The following is a 22472-nucleotide window of genomic DNA, read 5'->3' on the forward strand; positions in this document are numbered from 1 at the left end:
GATGGGCCTGGCGGTGCCGGCGCCATGGCGGCCCTGTACCAGAGCGCGAACCCGTCCGCCTCGGCCTCGCCCAACAAGCTGCTGGCGCTGAAGGATGTGCGGCAGGTGAAGGAAGAGACCACGCTAGACGAGAAGCTTTTCCTGCTGGCCTGCGACAAAGGTACGGAGCCCCTCGCTGCGGCCTCGGCCTCTCGCTCCGAGGCCTGAGCCGTGGGGCGGGGGCTGAACGTTTTCCGTGCGGCGGCCCTGCGCCCCGTGAGGCCACGCTTTGTGGCAGTGTGCGACGGGCCGGTGTTTGCGTTGTGACGGCCGAGTCGGTAAACGTTTGCTCTGGGCACTTTTAAAGTTCTTTTCTAATGGTCGGCTTACCTGGGCGTCAACAAAATGCGTGGGGCACTGAATGGCACCTATGGTAGTGGGTGGGAAGAGTTTTTTCCTGTCTAAAATATGAAGCTTGCTTACTTTAAGCACATGTTTATTTACCTTGAATAGAAACAGTCTTAAACTGTTCTTAACTTTAAAAGCCTTGGACCCTAAGACAGGCTTTTGGTCAGGTGATGAATGGTTATGTGTTTCTGCTTAGCAGCCAGCGTGTTTATATGCAGCTCTGCCCGCTGCTGTCTGTTGGGTTAGCGCACTGCTGAACAGAGGTTCAGAAGCAACTGGCGGCCTGTGGAGCTGGGGTGCTCAGTGGCAGCTCCGTGCCTTGCTGTCAGATGGACAGACTGCCCACAGCCCTGCTGCTCTAGTTCTGGAAACTAGAGCAAGGCAAGGTGGTCTCAGAGTGTAAACAGAGAGAGAGAGAGAGCTAAAGGGTACGCAGTAAGACAACAACAAAAAGATCTTTAAAATAATAATAAAAAAACAAATATTGTGATGTGTCTTAATAGCTGGTTTAGTACTCTTCAAGGCTGTATCTGAACGTTCTGTGAGCGTTCTCTTTGTTGTGTCCCTCTGTGCTGTGAAATAGCTTGTTAGAGACAGAAATAAAACTTTTCTCGTTGGTAGCAAGGAGCAGTTAAACAGAATAATACTGTACAGGGCAGTGTCAGTATTTCTGCGTCTGTACTTCAGGTGTGTTGGGAAGTGCAGATGTCTACACAACACAGTTAATTTTACTTGCTCGTCAAACTTGCTACTTGATTTTTGTAACACTGAGGCATTGTATCACCCTGAGTTTGATGATTGATACCTTAAAGTTGGAAATAAATAGGAAATGCTGATGTGGCTTGTACTCAAGAGATGAGGATATGTTTGTGGTGTTGTATAGAGGGCTGCTCTGATGCTGTGGTTTTTCTGCACCAAGTAGCCTTCTTTGATGTAGTTGATGTTTCCGGTGTCTCACGTGCTATGTATGCAGTGTTGCCTCAGTTTTGAAAAGTACCTGTGCTTTCGTGTGTACGTGTGTTTGTTTTCAAGACTGGAACTAAGAGGATGGATTAAAGTACATGTCTTAGTGCTTTTCTGAAAGAGAACTCTGTGTATCCTCAGTTTTCCATCTGGAGGGAGAATTCTCATCTATCTCGACTTCTTAATTGCCTGATGTACTCACTGTATTGTCAGTTGTGATGGATTGTAGTTGGTACTTCAGCATGTTCACATGCTTTTATTGCTGTACAATAAGAAGAGCACTGAGATATATTCATACATTGCTCATGCAGGTGATTATTACATGGTTAAGAAACTCTTAGAAGAAAACAGCTCGGGTGAGATGAACATAAATTGCGTAGATGTGCTTGGAAGAAATGCTGTTACCATAACCATTGAAAATGAAAATTTGGACATTCTACAGCTTCTCCTGGATTATGGGTGCCAGGTATACAACACATGGATTATTGAAAACTTGGAGTGTGGTCATTTATCTGTGTAGTCTATTTCATTTCGATTTTTTTCTGTTGACATGTTGGAATTTGGAAGAAATAGAATCTGTCTTTATGGGCACTTCAGCCTTCTTTTCCAGATAATAATTGTAAAAATTGCTTTCTTCTCCCTAGTTGACTTTTCTAATGGAGTTTTATTGACATAGCAAATGTATACTAACATTTTTAATTATGCTGGCAATTCTGATTTTTATATTAAATGATTTTCGTATTTTAGATATGACATATATATAGCTTCTTGAAATAAAATACATAGTATGTAGTCAGTGAATAACATTAAAATGTTTAGAGTGGCAGATCTCATTGGCTCTGAAGTGCCTTAATTTTCTAAATAGGAGCACAGGTAGATAATTGCACTTTGTCATTGATGAGTTCGAGTTAAGGTAAGTGTGCATTTCCCCAATGCCTTCTTGTAAGACTTAATCTGTGCTGAGGCACAGAGCAGAGGCAGTTTTATATCAGCAGTACTTGTTTGACTGTGTTCTGTTCTTGTAAGCGTGCTCTGCTGCTGCCAGGAGAGCTGTAGTTAAAGATGGTGTTTCAAACAGGCAAAAGAATGATCTTTTTGGCAGAAAAAGAAAACAATTAGCTTTCCCTTCCCCGGATCTCCATTTTAGTGGCAATATTCCAAGCTGTCTTTTTTCTTTTAATTTTAAGTAAATGTTTGAATTTTCTAAAGTGAATTTGAAAGGATGCTATGAACTGCAGGGAAAGTGAAAAGCTGGTTAGCTTAACTTCTCAGAGGTAGTGATGAGCCCAGGAAGAAGGCTCATATTTCCAACTTTATGACAGAGCTATGAAGGCAGGGCTGAAGTACATGGTGTATCTCCGTTGTGTTACACTGATACTTGGTTTTTACATTTTTATTAAGCTTTTTGCACCCTTGCTTATAATCTGTCTCTTAAAACCTGATTTTTTTTTTTTAGTATCCTATGTTATCTTTGCTGACAAGTATGTTTTACAATTGGTTCTTCTGCTGTTCATGCGATCAAACAAATTATCAGTAATACTATACTAACTCCTGGCATGGCAGCCTGAATTTGATGTGGTCATGTGAAGAATATTTTTCAGTACTTAATTTTAAGCAAGTAAAACTAATAACATTTGTATAATTTAATGTATATATTTTTAAAATTTAGTTTGGCTCCAGGTTGAGTCTTCATTTTGTTTAAGGTAATGCTATTTTTATGTATAATTTGTTTTCTTTTTTAGTCATCAGATGCACTTTTGGTGGCTATTGACTCGGAAGTGGTGGGAGCTGTTGACATTCTACTTAATCACCGACCGAAAAGATCCTCCAGGCCAACCATTGTAGTTGAGTGGTGGTGTTCTGTGGTTTGGTTTTTTTGGTTGGACAGTAGGGAACTGTGTGTTCTGGGTAACTGTGATATTTAAAACAATGTCCTTAAATGATATTCTGCATCTCTAAGTTGACAGAACTTGGATATCAGAGATTATTATGGCATCTTTTGTCTTAATGATAGAGTATGTTATTTTGCTTTATTGCCTGTAGGAGTCCAGTAGCTTTATACATTCCAAATGCGAACAGATGCTGAGAGAAAAGAAAATGCATTGAAACTTCTTAGAATTTTCAGGCAAATCTATAAACATCAAATCTTCACTTTGAAATTAATCACTTGAAACTTATTTTGATGATGCTAAAGTACAAATTTCTAAAAGTGCATAAGTAGAGGCAGAGAAAGGAAGGGAGGGAATAATGCATTATGTAGCAATGTGTGTTACAGTCAGGATTTTTTTGTACACTTAGATAGTAAATATACTTTTTTTTCTTAACCTCTAGAGCAAAATGTGCTTCAATATATGCAAATGTGTTATTAATGTGAAGGTAGGCAATGAATGCTTGGTGTTCTTTGCAGATAAACCAGAAATGTTCCTATGTTGCTTTCTGGTATTTATATGAGAAGGGTTTGGATGTTGTTATACTTTTTTTTTTTCTTTTCTTTTTTCATGCTATGAAACTTTGAAAAAAATACTTTGATCCCAATGAATTCCTTTGTTAATGCTGAGCAGTAAAAATAACTTGTATTGAAAACACTATGCAATAGAGATGTATGTAATAAATTGATACTTCCTCTGTTTTATTCTAGAAACTAATGGAACGCATTCAGAACCCAGAATACTCAACAACCATGGATGTGGCACCTGTCATCTTAGCTGCTCATCGCAATAACTATGAAATTCTCACCATGCTGTTGAAGCAAGATATATCATTACCCAAGCCTCATGCTGTAGGCTGTGAGTGCACACTCTGTACTGCAAAAAACAAAAAAGACAGTCTGCGACATTCCAGGTAAGATTTATCACTTATAGACAAAAATAAAGGTATTATTGTTGTCATCCTGTTGTGTTACTTGGGTCAGGGTCAGTATATTTCCTTTTCCTCTTAAGGTGAAGCTTAGAATTGGTTCCCTTTATGGTATTGTTTTGTCTGTTGTGGTATTTTTGGGGAATGGATTATACTTGAATAGACTGTTGGAAGGCAGTGGCTTTCTTTCATTTTGGTTTGATGCTCTTATTCTATGTATACTGCCTTTTTCTTTTCATTTTTTAATTTTTTTTTATGAGCCAGAATGAGGAGTTAGTTAATACTTTATGCTGTTTGTATGGGAACTATTGAGTCACTGATTGATCACCTGAGACAAGGACTGGGCTAGTAGTGGGAGCACAGGTAAAGGCAACTGTGCTGTGTGACAGGAAGGGGTGGAACCTGGCTGCACCTCTCCTAGACCCCCTTTAAGAGCTGACTGCCAGTGGGGAAGGATCTCTTTCTGGAGATCCCTCCTTTTTGGAGCTTTTCATTATGAGCCTAAGTTTTTGGATACAGGTGAGCATTCCTTCTCTATTCGTTCCTTTGCCATCTTAATACAATACTCTTTCCAACTGTACATTTGTTCACTGTACTCTGTTTTGAAATGTTTTTATGTAGTGTGGCATGATGAATGTAAACTAAAGATATATTTTTCCAGTATTCTTGAAAGTAGAAGACTTTCTTTCCAAAGATCTAAATAGGGAAAGAGATTTTTACTGATCTTAATTGGTGGGCATTGAATGTTAGAAGGTTTTTAAATTGTTTGGTGTTGGGATTTAAGCACTTCAATACAAATGTTATGCACAGTTGTACTTTCTATACTCTGCTATGTTCAGTGATTGCTGAAACTTGTTATCAGTACTGTGGGATGTCACAAATATTACTGTCTGGAAAAGAAAGCTGTAAGTGTACTATGAACCTGTAACAAACAGTACATGCTGTAGTAAGTAAAGGTGTCTGGACAAGCTGTGGAAAAAATTGTACAGGTACTGAGGAGCAATGCTGAAGTTTTATCTCATGGCTCTTTGTCTGTGTTAATGGATTTTACTGTAGTAAATAGACTCGTGGTTGGTCTGCAAGGCCCAGTGAAATATTTCTGCTTCAGAGAGTGAGTGTTCTTCCCGTTTGTTTTTAAAAGTATCTCCCATACAGTAGGTGTTGTTGCACTTCAAATTGTAGTTAATAATAATTAATAGCTATGGCAGGATATTTGTATTTTAAATTGTAACATTCTTTTTTTTTTCTGTTTGGATAATATTGATTTTTCAACTGGAAAGAGACAAAAGAAGAGAGAGAGATAATATTTCAAGATGCAAAGTGTGGGGAATATTAATGAGAATAAAAGACTGTATGTGTATGTTTGCAGGAAATGTTTGTTACAGAATAAAGAATGTGTGGTAGTGCTAGCCATGGGAGAGGAACAGCATGTTATTTTCATGAGGCTTAATACTGTCATACTGAAAATAACCTTCAAAGATACAGTTCATGGAGTCCTGTTTACATTGCATTTTAGCAGTGCATGCACTTTGAAAATACTGGCATTGTGCAAAACAGAACTGAAAACCATTGGAGTAAGTTTGTCTCAGATCTTCTGCTTCTGGACTGGAGGAGAGTGTTCACTAACCTGTCTCCATTACGGTCCACTATTTAGACTGTGTGATTAATATAAAGCAATGAGGAACCCAAAACACTTCTGCATGTTCTGGTTTGCTTTCCATGGCAGGGCTAATTAGGTGGGTAACACACCTGATGCAGAAAAGCCTGAGCATGGAATTCAGAAAGCTGCTGGTGCAAATCTGGTTTTGAAGTGAGAATTTTGGATTGAGTATGCTATTTTGCTTCTCTTATGGATAGGAAGAAAGTATATAGGCTCTTTCTCACCTCTTTTCCTGAGATAGCTGGGATAATTTTACCCATCTACTGATGGGTATCAGATGTAGTAGCTGAGAGATGAATTCTTTTGCCTGCTGCTCTCCACTGTTCTGAATTTAGTTTGTTAGAGCAGAATATTGCCTTCAGTGCTTTACTTCCCTTTTGGTTGCACTTGAAGAACCTACAGAGCTACTATATTACATTTTAAAATGTCAACGTTTTATCATTGGTATTGCCTTAATTGATGTCCTTGTGCAGAAGGTGCTGGTGGTAGTTGAAACAGTGAGAAAAAGAAGAGGGGTAGCAGTTTGGCAGCTAACTTTTGTTATTTAGAAAAATGAGGATTAAAAGCATGTGAAGGACAATGTTCCTTGACATACTACATTTAATGATTATTTTTTTTCTGGTTTTAGGAAACCCTCTTATTTTGCCCATAAGCAATTTTATGCACATTCTGGAAATGATTTAAAACTGCTGATCACATGAAACATCATTTTCCTTGATTTATTTTGTCATAGGTTTCGTCTTGACATTTACCGGTGTTTGGCCAGCCCTGCTTTAATAATGTTGACGGAGGAGGATCCAATTTTGCGAGCTTTTGAACTTAGCGCAGACTTGAAAGAATTAAGTCTGGTTGAGGTTGAGTTCAGGTAGGAATTGGAAAGCACAACCCAACTTCAATACTTGTATGAAACGACATATGTAGAAATGTGCATACATAGAAAAATTGTGGGTTTTGTTCTTGCTGCGTTTTCCATAATTTCCACGTTTAAACTGATGATTAGAGATTATTATAAAAGTTTATAAAGTAACTTATGTGTCTTTCACAGTCTTTTGTCGGTTTAATTACTTGATTCTGTCTGGTGTAGTTGCAAACTACACTAAAATTGTATTTGTGTAATGATGCTACATAGAAACCTGCTCAGAGTTGTCTTGGGAATGCTCTGGTCTTTAAAAGTGACTTTTTTTTCTTAGCATAATGTACAAGCCCAACAAGAAATATACAAGAAAGGATAGCTAATGGAAACTCTTTTATCAGTGTAGTAGTATCTGTTTCTGTGTCTTCCAGAAATGATTATGAGGAGCTAGCTCAGCAGTGCAAAACCTTTGCTAAAGACTTACTTGCACAAGCAAGGAATTCACGGGAGCTGGAAGTTATTCTGAATCATACATCTAGTGATGAACATGTGGACAAACGAGGGTTGCTGGAAGAGAGGATGAACCTAAGTCGCTTAAAACTTGCAATCAAGTATAATCAGAAAGAGGTTTGTTTTTGCTGTAGTTTGGTAGGCTTTGTATTTTTTATTTTGCTAGTGATTCATTGAATTTACTGATCTTCTAGAAGCACAAGTAAGTTTGCAAGTTACAGAAGTAATATGAACATTATCTGCATGTGGGAACAGAGAAATATTATTTCAGGATAGTATTTCCTCTGTATTTATTTTTGGGAAAAAAATGTGGTATTTTCACTATTGCAATAGACTATTGCTTTTTAGTGAAAAGCTCTGGTAATTACCTGTTCACATCCTCAGTAAATCCTTATGTAGGGGAGCATGGATCCTTAGGTCCTGTACATTACTTATCATCTTACTTTAGCTGTTCAGCTTTAGCCAGCTCTCATCTGTGCTCTGTATTAATTGTGCTAGACTTAGGCTATGTTCAGCTACATTCATAAACAGTGCCTTTTAGTGTCATCACCATGGAACTTATTTACGTTGCAAGCTTATGTTGCCTTTATCTACTGACAAATTATAACTTTAGTTTTGCTGTACTAGTGGCAGATAGGCATTTGTTGAGATTCCAATACAAAGACTAGGGATTGAGAGAAAGCTTCCGTGCAAAATCCATTTTTAGTTGGCATTTTCAGAAGGCATTATAATTCTGTTTGTTTTATGTATATAAGCTTAAACTGCATGTGAAACTGTTAAAATACATAATGTCTAAGTCACAAGCCACAGTTATGGAGTGTCCAAAAACTGGCACTACACATTCCTGGTATGAATTTAACGACTTAATGAACTATTTCTGGTTTTCAAGAAAGTTGTTTTTTTTTAATTGCAGTGATTGGAGAATAAAATCCATTGTGTTGTATCTTTGCAGAATGTATAGTTGCTGGCAACTTTAATATAAACACATTTTATCTAAAATATGATAGTATTAGTGTTCTTTTTGTTGATTTCTTCTTTAAATTCAATTACAAAACATATTCTAGTGCTAATATATTATTTTGTAACTCCATGCAAATCAGCACCTGACATTTGAAGCTACATTTGCATGATCTTCATAACTCTCAATCCAAAACTGTCTTCTTTTGAAAGACTGAGTCATAAAAGGTTACTCAGATCTAAAACAAAACCTACCTAACAGGTCAATAGGGGGTTTTTAAGTACTGATGTATATAAAATTGATTACTTGTGTTTAGTCCTAGTCTTTGAAGTTGTTGCATTTTGCAGTGTGGGTAGTATATTAAAATAGCATTATCTTGTTCTTCATGTGATCTTTACTGTTTTATATAATACTCAGATAACACAGCTGTCTGAGGTATGACATCTGTTTATATGCTAAATTTTTAAGTTACTGAAAATCAGACCTTATTTTTAACATGGAAACGATTAAAAATCTTTTATATAATTCATGTTTAGTTGTTAGAGAGAAATTAAAACAATGTTTATAATGGACCCATGGCTCTTTTATTTATATATATTTTATTTATCTGTATTTATTCAGCTCTTATTATTATTTCAACTTAATATTTTTCCCATTTCCTGTTCATTGGTGGTTTCTCATTGTTGGGAAATTAATTTTAATAATCACTGTTAAGAAGTGTGAGTTTGATTTCTTGTTTATTTTCTCTTTTTCCAGTTTGTTGCTCAGTCTAACTGTCAGCAGTTTCTCAATACTGTGTGGTTTGGACAGATGGCAGGCTATCGACGCAAGCACACATGCAAAAAAATTTTGACTGTTTTGATGGTTGGCATTTTCTGGCCAGTTCTGTCCCTGTGTTACTTAATAGCACCTAAATCACGAGTAGGTCGTATAATTCACACTCCGTTTATGAAGTTTATTATTCACGGAGCTTCATATTTCACATTTCTTCTGTTACTTAATTTGTACTCTCTTGTCTACAATGAGAATAAGAAGAATACGATGGGACCAGCCCTTGAGAGAATAGACTATCTTCTGATAATATGGCTAATTGGTAGGTATGGTTGGAGCTGGGTGACAGTTGCTGACACTGACTGAACAGTAGTGATTTGTACTACCTCTCTGTAAAATCATCCTGTTATTAATTGCTTGACAGGGGTTTCATCTTTGAAAGGTTGTATTACAAGGGAAGAAGGGCATTTTGAAAAGCACAAGGATATGTTACCACAATCTCTAGTTATCTCAGAAGGTGAGGTGTAAGAGACAGAATGTTGGAGGATCTAATAGGAGAAAGGTGAATTTTATTGCAGAAGCACAGGTAGCATTTTGAGTGATGCAAGTGAGATTCAGTTGTACAGTAAGAAATTAATGTAGAAGCTTATCTTAAGTTTAAGATGTTTTAAAGTTCAAATGTAAGTAATAATAGTACAGGGGGATGCTGTGTGTTCCTCTACTGATTTTATCTGATGCTAAGCTGAGGAACGAATTGAGTTCAGATGTTGTTTTAAATTTTTTCAAAAAGTTTATTATGAATGGGCAGCATTTTTTTTTAGCATTTTGATAATTTAATCATTGCAAGTCATGACTCCATGTTATCTCATCAGCCAACAATCTATTCAGTTTTTAATTTCTTCCAATTCTATTTTCCCATTTTACAACTTTCCATTTCTGTGTATCATTGTCACTGATTATAATCACCGTACCTGAAGTGGTCCTTGTTAATTTTGGTTTATGCAGTAGAGGGAGCACAGGTATAATTTTTGTTGAGTAGATTGCTTATGAACTTTCGTTTTTGCTTGATTGTTGTTTCTTTTTGTTTATAAATTAAAATTTGACTCACAAACAATTGAAATTTATACCTTAATAGGAGGTAATAAAATATTTATATTGACACATACGTAGTTGTCTGAAATTTTAAAAAGCAGTGATATAGTTGAAAACAGTTTTCATCTAAGTAGTTGTGTGTAGGTTGTTTGTTTCATTGGTAATTATGATTATTTTCATTGTTAGTTGTAATAAGTATTGAGTAATTCATGCAGATTAAAAAAATCTGAAATCCTCAGTAATCTCCTACATAAACACTTGTAAGTCTTAAATTGGAAGCTTCAAGTACAGAGTCCAAGCATTACAGACTCCTCCTGTTTTGAGAATCTGAGTCTGATTTAGACGTTCTCTTACTCCATCAAATCCATTGTAGAAAGAAGATATGTAAATAGGTGGTCGTGGAAATGTTAATGAAAATGTATGGAAACATTTTGGTTTCTTCGTGTCATATTTTAACATGCAGGCTCCAGAAAGGATTGAAAAATTACTTGCAATTAACATCAACCACCAAAATCCGGCTGTTCTTCACACTGTTGAATCCTAAATATGTTGAACTAATTTTATGTTTAGCTTGAATGCATTTTTACAAATAATTTATTTTAGAATTTTGTTGCAAATATTCAGTAATAACGTAGTTAGAAAATATGTGAACACAAGAACCAAATAACAAGAACTTGTCAGTATGGTTTTCTAGAGCCCGATTGGCGTACTTCTAAAAATCAGTGTCAAAATGATGGCTGCAGAGTTTCTAACACAGGTAGCAGCAAGTTTTGTATTCAGTGGATTACTTTACAAAAGAGTAAATAGTGTAACTTTTCTTTCCAAATTGTTAAGCCTGAATTATGAAAGCTTATTTCCCATCAAAATACAGAAAATTCAAGTTCTTGTCTGTGTAGACAATGATAACGTCATCTTTATGTCTGACTCCATTTGCAGATTCTTCAAAAATTTCAATGTAAGATACGTGGTGATCATATGGAGCAGTGCAAAGGTTCTGGTTTAGAAGTGTTTTCTTAATAAAGAGGAAGAAAAATATTTATGGAAATCTTTCAATTAATGGTGCACAGCACATTTTCTTGTTATACCTGTCAATGTAGCTGTAAATCTGATGGAAAAAATAGTCATGTATAGGTATCTGATTCTTATTTTTTTACCGTTTGCTTGAAGTTGTTCATGCTGGGCTGAAGTCTTAAGAGTTTTTAATTAGCAGTAACAAACGTGCTGCTTTTCTCTTGGGCTGCATTTAGAGCCATACATCTGAAGTGCTCTGAGAACATTAAATAACTGATTATTCATAAAAATCAAAGATGTCATTATATTTACTCTAACGGTAAATCCTTTCAACATTTATAAAAATACCAGCCTGTTCCAGACATTCATACATTAGTAAAGTTCCTATCAGCACTACCTTTCTATATGCCAGATTAGCAGTGCTAAAATTCAGTTTGCTGTAATGGTTGCAGATGTTTGTCTGTCACTCTGACTTCTCATTTTTGCAATCTTAGGCCACAGTCTTTTTTCTCTCCTTATATTATATAACATCAGGGTGGGAAGTGTTTCTACTTACTGGATCTGTTTAGTGCCAGTTACTGAGCTGATTATTCTTTAAGAATAATTTTATAATACATATACATCTCCAAAAATACATGATGTTTCTTATAGGCTATATCATGCTTTTAAAAAAAAAAGGACTACATTCCTGTCAGAGAAGAAAAAAACAAACTGTATTCTTGCCCTCTGCCTTTTCTGAAATTTGAGTCTTTGCTGTACGTGTTTGTTTTTTTTTTTCCTACAGTTCATTTCCTCTCATGCATTTTCTATTGTTGACTGTATTGCTTAGTTTGGAAAACAGGCTTGAAGGTTTGAACGTCTTGTTGCCTGATGAGTAAAGCATGTATTCCACGCAGTGTTTTCTTGTAAATGTACATGTTTCTCTGTTTCTCTTTGCTAAGACTTCATTTACAAAACGCAGTCAAAAGTGTTTTACTTGTAGTAGAGTATCTATTGAGTATAATAGCTTGACTTTGCCTTTTAATTTTTTTCTCTCTTCCTTTCCACTACAGGAATGGTGTGGTCAGATGTTAAAAGACTCTGGTATGATGGTTTAGAAGACTTTTTAGAAGAGTCACGTAATCAGCTTAGTTTTGTCATGAATTCCTTGTATTTGGCAACTTTTGCTCTCAAAGTAGTTGCTCATAACAAGGTGAGCACCCATCTTCATAAAACATAAGCTCCTCTGAGATAGACTGGGTAAATACAGAAGCATCTGGAAGCAGAAGTTGAAAAGGGAGTTAGTCCTTTTTTAAGAACTCAGTTCTCATTTGGGGTACTCTTCCCATACAGCTTTTCTCATCTGGCATTTGAGGTAGCCTGATTTCATAGGCCAGTAACTGTGCCTATTTCTAACCAATGTGTTTAGATTGTCTAACATTTTTTGTAACAAAATTTTCTTTAGTCTTTTATTACATATGTTCAGATGTTATAGGTCATTGGTTTTGTTGTTCTTGTGGTTTTGTTTTGTTGTTTTTTAAAGTGAGGAGGAAAAGCCCCAAGGCTATAGAAGAGCGTTGTCTTTTCTGTGTGAAAAGACCATCTGGGCCTGATTGAAGATGCAAGTTTTGAATGTGATCATTTCCATTCTGTTGCATGTGTTGTTAACAGCACAGCATATGGCAAGCTGCCAGACAAATTGAATATGAATATTTTAGTAAAATCCAAGCCAGTGCAGTAGTGCCATTATTTTGTATTGCAAACTGTGAGTTGACAGCTGTCTGGCAGTTGAGGAGAGCTGAACCAGTTTATTTCCCTCCCAGCCTGATGTTTGGCTTATTTACCCTGTACTTATGTTATTGATTCAGAGAATGGTAATCATTTGGGAAGGAAAGCTCTACTTCATGTAAAAAAATGGAGAGAGAATGCCATGTTGGGCTGCCTTCAGAACCATTTTGTTTGGAACTAACCCACATGCGGTAGCATTTCATTTGCTAAGAGCCCTTTGCTGCTAAGTTATAATGTTTTTGGAGATGTAAGACTTCTGTCCTATGTAAGAGGCACTCAGTGACTTTTTGCCAATTTTATATGGCAAAATGTATTTTTATTCTTTATAAATAATTTAGCAAACCAAATAAAAATACCTCTTTAGCATTGTAAGCACTGAAGCAGTAAGAAATAAGAGTCTCCTTAGCAGAAGGATTTATGCACATACACTTGCAATGTATGCAAACACATTTATCTTTGTTTCTTGTGATCTCTGTGCAGTATAATATTGGGCAAATAATTTAAATCAGCTGTCTGTTTCTTTGTTCTCAAGTGTGCATTTTGAGAGAGTAGAAGCTGAGTACTGAATTTGAATACTGATTGTTTCCAGCCAAGCTGAAAGTGAGGGATCTTGTGGGATTAGTTGAGTAGTGCCCAGTGGATATACTTCACAGGTGTTCACACCAACGTTTTACTTATGACTTCCATTTTCTGTAGTCTTTTGTAAAATCAATTATAGGAATCTCATGTCCTAATTCTCTCTAAATCTTTCTGAAACTGATTAAGACATAAGCTAGTTACTTTTGAAGGCTTTTTATTTTTTTTGATATATCTTTTTTCTTTCAAGATTTCATTGTTTTTAACTGGGCCTATTTTACTAGGCAATGCACATGTTTTTAATAGTATACAAATCTGTTTTTACCAACCATGCAAAACTGAGTGAAAGGGGAAGCAGAACAGAGGAATAAGTACTTGCTTAGCAATTAGTGAGGACTAGAATTAGGGGTTGAATTTAAGTTGCCTGTTTTCTGTCTCTCTCTGGAATGACTTTAAGTTGCCTTTGTCAAAAAAGGAGGTACATGAAAGAGATGCTTCGTCTATGAATCGTGTGTCATTTTCTTTTATGCTACTACCTGTTTTAGGGGCAAAAACAGAGTGATACATGGGTATATTTCTGTATTTACAGTCTAAGTGACGTCAGTTTGTCCTTTTTACATTGCAGTTTCATGATTATGCTGAAAGAAAGGACTGGGATGCATTTCATCCTACGCTAGTGGCAGAAGGTCTTTTTGCATTTGCTAACGTTCTGAGTTATCTGCGTCTATTCTTCATGTACACAACCAGCTCTATTCTGGGACCACTCCAGGTAAATACCATCACTGCTTGAGAAAATCAATCACGAAAACATCTGAATTTACTGTGAAGAGGCTTATTAGAAAAAGATGAAGAAAGAAAAGTAAGAAAGGCAGAAAGTAGAAATGATGTTGCATTGATGTTTTCATTGTTTTTTAATCTCTCATTTAAAATGCACTGGTTTAGCTGGGGAAAGGTAAGAGAATGGAAGGCATATAGTTCACTTATAATATTTATATAATGATAATTATTCTGTCTTTTTGTTCTCTTTTGTTGTTACTGTAACATTTTGGTTAAGTGCCTGAAATTTGAAAACTGTAAGGATAAGAATATTCCTATAAAGTTTTGTGCAAATTGAAGTCCTGAGTTTTTATTGCTAAAAGGTAGAGGAATTAGATATGTATCACTAAAGAATAACCAAAAGCATTTCTGTTTGTTGGTCTTTTCAGTGAAGTTGAGTGGTATGAGCAAATTGCTTTGGTTTAAAACAACAACAACAACAACAACAACAAAAACAATGAAAAAAAAAAACATCATCATCATGATCTTATAGCCAGGGAGAACAGGTTACTACTTTCTTTCTTTGGATTTTCTTGAGCATTCCCATGCATAATAGTGACAAGGTAGAAGATATCACCTGTATGTAACACATTTAACTCAGCGATCTTGGGGGGTTGAAGGGAAGCACTAACAGATGTGTATGATGGTGGAACACTAGAAACTACAGCAGTTTTAAGTGCATATTTTTTTCACTTCAAGTTGCATTTTAAAACTGTTTTTGTGAATTTAATTTTCTTCTCCTGGTTTGAGAACAGAAATTGAGGTTTGTACTGAATTTATGCCATGTGGTGTTTTTTATTGTTGATTGTTTTTTGTCTTTGAAGCACAGACCCAGTAGCTTCACGGTGATGCTCACTGTGATAAAAGTCAAATCATATGGAGTGAACTTGAGAGTCCAGTGTGGCACTGTACAAAGTGGAAAGTGCCTGGAAAGTAGTGGAGTGGATCTAAGCTGTTAAGTCAGCACATTTAGGATGCAGTTACCCACTCAGTCTTTTTTGATTGAAAAGAGGAGGCTTTCTTCAAACAGATTTTGTGGGTGGAAATCACATCTTAGTCCAGTGATGCTTACAATATATAGCAACATTTTCTTCCCCCATTTTTCAGTTTAGCTTCAGTCCTCAGTGCAGACTGCTTCTTCTTTTTTTTTTTTTCCCCTTTCATTTTACTTTGAAAAGCTGAAACCCTCACAAACTGGCACCTCTTTTTCTAAAGACATAGCTTAGTGGAAGAAAAAAAAAAGAAAAGAAAAGAAAAGAAAGCTTTGCTTAGATATACTTCCAACTTCTCTGGCCATAGTTCCTGGGAGATTTATGATAACAAATCGGATCAGACTTCTTTCTCATCCTGATATGATTTTTTTGGGGGGTGAGGGGGCGGCAATATTATTTGTTTATGGTTTTTATTTAATAAAGCTGATTGTCATCATCAATGCTCTGTTTGTGTCTGCTGAATGAACAGATGCTGGGAATAAATAAAGTAGTTGTTTAGTGATTATCCTGGTGGAATTTTTCCTAATAAACTGAATGAATGCTTATACCTCTCTCCTAATGAACAGAACTAATTTTAAGAGCTTATAGCAATCAAGTATTATTTAGAGGGATCCTGTAATATTTGAGAGAAGCATTAATTTTTTTTTTTTTTTTTTTAAGTTCTTGCTGCTCAACCAGAGCTACAGCAAAGGTGGTTCTGGAGTAAGTAACTTTGGGTCAGATAAATAGTTCTTGTATCAAGGCTTCAGGATGTAGCCGAAAAGCTGCACTTGAAAGTCCAGCTCATTTTAAGAAGTTGGAGTATTTAATCTTGCTGCACAAGTAATTATTGTTTGGAAGATTTTAGTTTACAAATCCCTTTGTGAAAAGAAAAAATAGTTGCTTGTTTAATTACAGTTCTTAAAATCACTGTGAATTGGGCTTTAACCAGTGTGTTCCTAGTTCTTGTAACCAATTAAATAATGCTGGAAAGCACTTCTTTTTCTTCTTTCCCTTTTATTTAGTGATGTTGCTGTTAATTATTTTTATATTTTTTTATTTTATTTATATTTTTAATGGAAATCTACTTGTACACTTAATTTTTTCAAAGTCTTGATGTTGCAGTAAGCATTAAGCTTGTTGTACAAATTGATTGAACATCGAAGTCTCCACATTTTAAAGAGGTTCACTGTTTAATGTGCATATTTATGTACTAGATCTTTCACAAGTTTTTTAATAGGAGCCTGTGTTATGAAATTTTCCAAGTAAATAAAAACAGTCAACAGTCACTTCATTCAGTGGCACACTGAAGCTTATGTTATTACTGTTGGCCAGTACAGCTTGTGCAACAGCTCTTACAGTATTCTCTGAAAGTAGGTCACAAAGTTCAAATAGTGGTAATCAAATATGGCACGGTAACCCAACAGTGTGCACTAGGGGGGGAAAGGCAGCTACTGTGTTCTCTTGGCTACTAGAGTTATTTTTAAGCATTCGGTTACTTTACTTATTGACTCATCAAACCCTGTTCTAACACAGGCTTATAAGTTGGCTCTGTGTGGTGGGTTTTGTTTTTTGTTTGTTTGACTGATTGATTGATTAACAAAACATAGAATAGTTTTCCCCTAGATCAGGTTTGTTGGTCTCACTAGATTTCAAGTGTTTAGTAATTCTAAATACTTTGGGTAGAATTTCATAACTGTATGAAGGATGCAACAGTTATTTGGTTTCTGTTATTGATTCTGAACAAAAAAAGTTTTGGGTCATTTATTCATTTTGTGCGTACTTGTTTTAGCTTTCATCTGCTTTGTGACTTTCTTGAGTGGGACCATGAGTCAGTTAAGACAGGAAATGTTATTTGATATTCTTTGTTTTGACAGGATGAATGTGATAAAATAATATGGTGGGGATTGATTCTTCCTGATCAAATGATATAATTACTGCATAGCTTTGTCTAGTTGCTAATTCTCCCTAAGTCTACATCTGTGGCAGATTGTAATCAATTTGAGAGAATCTGCTGTGCAGGTGGGATGCTCAGTGAGTCTGCTGCAGCATGAGAGGGAGCAAAAGCAGGAGCTGGCACTTAAGTTCCTCAAGTACAAGTTTACTGTGAAACTGACTGGTGATACTGTTCTGGAGTATGGTTTGGTAGAGATCGATTCGTACAGTATTAGGATTTACACATGATAATTTGTAGGAAGAGTCATTTAAAGACTGTGAGGAGTTTATTATGTCTGTATAAAAATGTGTGTTTACAACAAAAACAAGTCAGGATCTCTGCACTGAAAAAATTCTCATGCTATTTTTTTTAATGTCGTATTTATACTGTTGCAAAATTCTAAGTAGGACATTTTGAAATGGAAACTAATGATTTGAATGTGGTATCTTCTATACTTCAGATTTTATGTGCTTACAGATGTACATAACGTGGATACTTAAAATCTTACATAAAGCATGCCATGAATTAATTCTCTGTTCTGCAGATGGTCTTAGGTATGCTGTTCTGATTTGTGGTGAATTAGGATTCCAAATGTTTTGATCAGCTCAGCGTCTTCATTACGTGTATTCTTAGCTTTCTGCTGTAACAGTTGTGTTGAAGTGCATCTCATTTATTGATTCTGTCTTTTGACTTTTGAACTCTTGATTACCATTAACGTTATGAATACAATGTAAAATGTATGTGATATTGAAACGTAGATTCACATAGATTTTTTTTAACAACTAGAAACTGTGACTGAAAAACAGTGCAAGGATATCTCCTACTTAAGTGATCTGTTTAACTTATCCATGTTTAGCGTCTTAAGTATTGAGTTTTTCATTGTAACTGATTGAAGTCTGAAGGAGGATAAAAACAGTAATTACATGTTGTACTAAAACAGGCAAAAAATCTATTTCACAGATTTCAATGGGACAGATGCTGCAAGATTTTGGAAAATTTCTGGGCATGTTCCTCCTCGTTTTGTTCTCATTCACAATTGGATTGACACAACTTTATGATAAAGGATTTACTGTAAATGAAGAAGAAAGGGACTGTGCGGGTATTTTTTGTGAAAAGCAGAGCAATGACACATTCCACTCGTGAGTTGATACCTGTGCATGAGCTGAACTGTTCTGACCCTTAATTGCCAGTAATTAAACAAAACTGGGATTTTTCTCTGAACTTGAATATACGGTCACTAAGCTCATGTGAATTTTGCTTTACCTAACAACGTTTTTCTTGTTTTTGTAGGTTCATTGGCACATGTTTTGCTTTGTTCTGGTATATTTTCTCACTGGCACACGTAGCAATCTTTGTCACGCGCTTTAGCTATGGTGAAGAATTACAGTCGTTTGTGGGTGCTGTTATTGTTGGCACCTATAATGTGGTGGTTGTGATAGTACTAACTAAGCTCCTCGTGGCGATGCTTCATAAGAGTTTTCAGCTGATAGCAGTAAGTGTTTTCTGATTAACTGTCGGTGATTGCTAGCTGGTAAAAGTATTATGAGAAATGGTTGAGGGAACAGGAGTTATTTAGCTGAGAACAGGAGGCTCAGGAAAGGCTTACCACTTACTACAACAAGCTCAGATGTAGCCATGTGGGGGGTCAGTCTCTTCTGCCAAGCAGCAAGTGATGGGACAGCAGGAAATGGCCTCACATTGTTCCAGGGGATATTTAGAAAAAATTCTGCACTGAAAAAATTGTGAAGCATTGGAACAGTCTGTACAGGGGAGTAGTCACCATCCCTGGAGGTACTTAAAAGATGTATGGATGTGGTGCTCAGGGACGTGGTTTAGTAGTAGATTTAGCAGCTCTAGGTTAATAGCTGGAATTGATAATCTTAGAGGTCTTTTCCAATGTCAATGATTCTGTGATTCTGTGTGTTAAAATACTATGCAATTTAAGGAATGAATTTTTAATGTTGTCAAAAATAAAACGTTGAATTAGCATTTTAATATTTTTATGTTCTTCCTTACTACTTTGCTTCTGATCTCTGTTAATCTTTCTGATGCTGTAGAATCATGAAGATAAGGAATGGAAATTTGCTCGTGCCAAACTTTGGCTTAGCTATTTTGATGACAAATGCACGCTACCTCCACCTTTCAATGTGATTCCTTCTCCCAAGACTATCTGTTATCTCTTCAACAGTCTCAGTAAATGGATTTGTTCTCATACATCAAGTGGCAAAGTGAAACGTCAGAATAGCCTTAAGGTAAGAAATGAGGAGAGTTGTAGGCTTCGAAGATGGACAGATGCTCCTTACTCAAATGAATCAGCAAATTGCTGCATGAAACTGCCTGTCATGTGGTGAATGCTACTATAATGAGGAATGCTAGGATAATGTCTGTTGCATCCAAAGTATGAAGAGTGAGTTGTAGCTGTTTATACTAAATGAGATTCTATTAACTTTCATTTTGGGGAATTTCAACCCTTTTCTTTGTACCCCTTCTACCCTACCCCACCACCCAATTCCCCCTGCAGCACTTTAGAGATGTACTTTGATTGAAAACTTACAGAAACTACAGAGAAGTGTGTGCTAGTACCAAGAACTGTGAGGTCAGTGTATGCTTACAGGAAGGTCATTTCTTTTAAACTTACTAAAGCAGTTTGAAAGTAAATAAGCAGATAGGAACACTGAAACATCTCATTTTGGGGACTGGAGGGCATTTTTTCTTAAACATTTTTATTGTACCTTGTAATTTTGTGTCTTGCTGGCCAAAAAAAAAGTATTAAAATAAATTCCAAGTCGTACTTGAAAACATTAGGGTTTATGGAACTTGAAATTGCTCATGGGACTGTTACCAATCTACTAAGTTAAAAATTTGTTGAGTCAGAACAACAGGTTATTATTTAATTGAAATAATTCCAATGGCTTGCTGACATTGTACACTTTTGCACATCAGGTTGTATGTTAGAATTTCTTCCTTATTTTGTTCCTTTTTATTCTATAATTGTATACAGGCTTTTGGGCTCAACATTTACTTACGCTTAGTAAATGTGTAATTTTTCTTTTTAAAGGAATGGAGAAATCTGAAGCAAAAGAGAGATGAGAATTATCAAAAGGTGATGTGTTGCTTAGTTCACCGTTATCTGACATCCATGAGGCAAAAGATGCAAAGCACAGATCAGGCAACTGTGGAAAACCTAAATGAACTGAGGCAAGACTTATCAAAATTCCGGAATGAAATGAGAGACCTACTTGGCTTTCGAACTTCAAAATATGCTATGTTTTATCCAAGGAATTAGGATCTAACTTTTCAAATGGAAAGTTCACCTTAGTTGAAAGTGGGGACTTAATTTTATTGCCAGACAAAGGGGAAAAGGAGATCGTTGCACAGCAGTACAGTTGAAAATACTTCTGTGAGCTGTAGGTAGATAAGGAAGTGAAGGAAATAAATGCAAAAATAGTTACAGTAGCTTTCTCAAGCTCTTAATGTGTATATAAAATTTGTATATAAGTATTTTTTTTAATGTTCCTTAGACCATGGCTGTCAGGTGTCAGAGCTTCAGAACTAGCACAATACGTTTATTTCTTCTATTTTTGCTGCTTGTTCCTTTTTGATACTTGCTTTTTTAAGTTGCGGGAGAAGATGGACTTTTTAAAACAAAAACCCAGACTACGTTTATTTTTAATAGAAAAGTGGGGTATAGAACAATTTCCAGCATAGTTGGAAATGCTGTTTGACTGTAGGTTACAGTACTTGTGAAATCTGCATGGCACTGAAGTGCCAGATTTTGTGTATGTTGACTGTGTGCTGATGTTTGTAGAATACAGAAAATGGAATCAAGACTTCCCATTCATGGGTACGGTGAAAGCTGGGGCTCAGAATAGACCAAATGTTTCTAGAATGTTTATGGATTTATGTAAGACAATCAATTTCTACTGGGATTTTTCAGCAGTGCCTCAGAAGTATATTTAACTGTGTATGATAAAATTAGGAGGGGAATTTTAAAAGTAATCTATGAAGTTTTAATGTTTTGAGTTACTAAAATGGTTATCTTGAGTTACTTAAACTGGTGGTGGTTTAAGGAAAATGAGGTGGAGGTGTGAATGCTCTTCTTTGCAAAGTTGAATAGTTCTTATCTGAAACATTGTATGCTTCTTTCTGTGAGAACATACAATGTATCTGAGAATTGGACTGATGTAGTATGTAAGGTCTTGCTTTACAGAGATGTTACACATCTATTTTAAAACTACTGTTCCTTTTATTTTTTTTCCTAACTGCAGTTGTTGCAAAGTTTAAAACTTTGGTGTGTGTCAGGAGTATTATGTTTTGCAAAAACATGGTTTAACTTCATTTACGATGGACCGTAAGGGCTTTGTTAATTTTTGTGCTGGAGGGTCCTGTGTGGTTTATATGCTTACATATAATTCAAGTTGACAAGCTGTAACTGACAAATGTGAGATTCCTGTATTTTTAATTATGAAATAAGTATATTTATGACAGCTGAAGGGATTTGTTCAGAATTCTACCGTTTTGGTGGTGCTCTTTGAAAATGGTCTTATGTCCAGAAGGCGCAGGTAGCCGTAATGGTCTTTGACCAGGCTGTTGGAAAGTGGAGGCTTACATAAATGTTTACTTTTTCTTGAAGGGATTCTTATAAAACTTTTTCTTGTAAAGGTAATATATTTTCTGTACTATGAAAATATGCATATCCAAACTAGGGTTGAATATGACGCATCCAGAAGTCCTGTGGTATAGAGGCATTCTGACTGAATTTTGTTTATGGATAGGGATCTCATGTTTAAATAATGCACCTACATATAAATTGTGCTATACATGTTCTGTTTATTTGAGATAGAGCCAACAAATAAAAGCTCTTTGAAAAGTGTGATTTTATTAATACTGTTCATATTTCATATTGAAAGTAATTGCTTTGCCATGTTAAGATAATAAACTTAAGGAATATAGAGAGTGTTAATGAGATACTTTTTTTTTCCTTGTAGAACTATCCTTCTAACTTCAAGTTGTGTAAGCAGCTTCCTGCAGTGCCACCAAGCAGTAGCTGAGTTAGTTTCAAACAAGCTAGATTGGATTCTAGTAGCAGTATTAGCTGCTTGGCACTCGACTCATGCTGCTTAGTTCTTCTGTCAAGCTGGGTATGTTTGTTGGTGTGCAGCTATTTCTAACTGCTTTTGTTATGTTATGCAGTCACTGACACAACTCAAAGCAACTTTTTGTGGTGTGGATTAAACCTGTGGCTTCCAGACTTTTTGTTTGCTCCTGAAATATCTACTTGTAAAGTGAAGGATATCATAAGAGAAGATTTTTTTTCCTGCAGTACATTAGAAGTATGACACCTT

The 22472-nt window shown here is 35.9% G+C and overlaps 1 protein-coding gene across 2 annotated transcripts; it reads left to right on the top strand.

Moving 5' to 3' along the window:
- The first annotated feature begins 6 nt into the window (after positions 1 to 6).
- TRPC1 (transient receptor potential cation channel subfamily C member 1) lies at positions 7 to 22081 on the top strand. Of its 2 annotated transcripts, XM_010716391.3 has the most exons (13): positions 7 to 160; positions 1662 to 1816; positions 3093 to 3194; positions 3989 to 4191; positions 6600 to 6731; positions 7151 to 7346; positions 8944 to 9280; positions 12114 to 12253; positions 14030 to 14173; positions 18088 to 18266; positions 18418 to 18619; positions 19185 to 19379; positions 20186 to 22081. In XM_010716391.3, exons 1-13 carry the CDS (start codon positions 25 to 27, stop codon positions 20411 to 20413), a joined length of 2349 nt encoding a protein of 782 aa, XP_010714693.1. In that variant the 5' UTR covers positions 7 to 24; the 3' UTR covers positions 20414 to 22081. The 2 variants fall into 2 exon arrangements, with proteins under 2 accessions (XP_010714693.1, XP_019474479.1); XM_019618934.2 differs by lacking the exons at positions 1662 to 1816; positions 3093 to 3194 and having other exon boundaries at positions 91 to 160.
- Positions 22082 to 22472: the final 391 nt, after the last annotated feature.

This window comes from Meleagris gallopavo, chromosome 11, assembly GCF_000146605.3.
Source record: "Meleagris gallopavo isolate NT-WF06-2002-E0010 breed Aviagen turkey brand Nicholas breeding stock chromosome 11, Turkey_5.1, whole genome shotgun sequence".
NCBI lineage: Eukaryota > Metazoa > Chordata > Aves > Galliformes > Phasianidae > Meleagris > Meleagris gallopavo.

What these genes read in the sequence shown, in the direction of transcription:
- TRPC1 (XM_010716391.3), top strand. Translation starts at nt 25, where the DNA reads ATGGCGGCCCTGTACCAGAGCGCGAACCCGTCCGCCTCGGCCTCGCCC. An exon ending in GACAGTCTGCGACATTCCAG is followed by an intron (nt 4,192 to 6,599) that starts GTAAGATTTATC and finishes ATTTTGTCATAG; the next exon opens with GTTTCGTCTTGACATTTACC. An exon ending in CTATTCTGGGACCACTCCAG is followed by an intron (nt 14,174 to 18,087) that starts GTAAATACCATC and finishes TCTATTTCACAG; the next exon opens with ATTTCAATGGGACAGATGCT.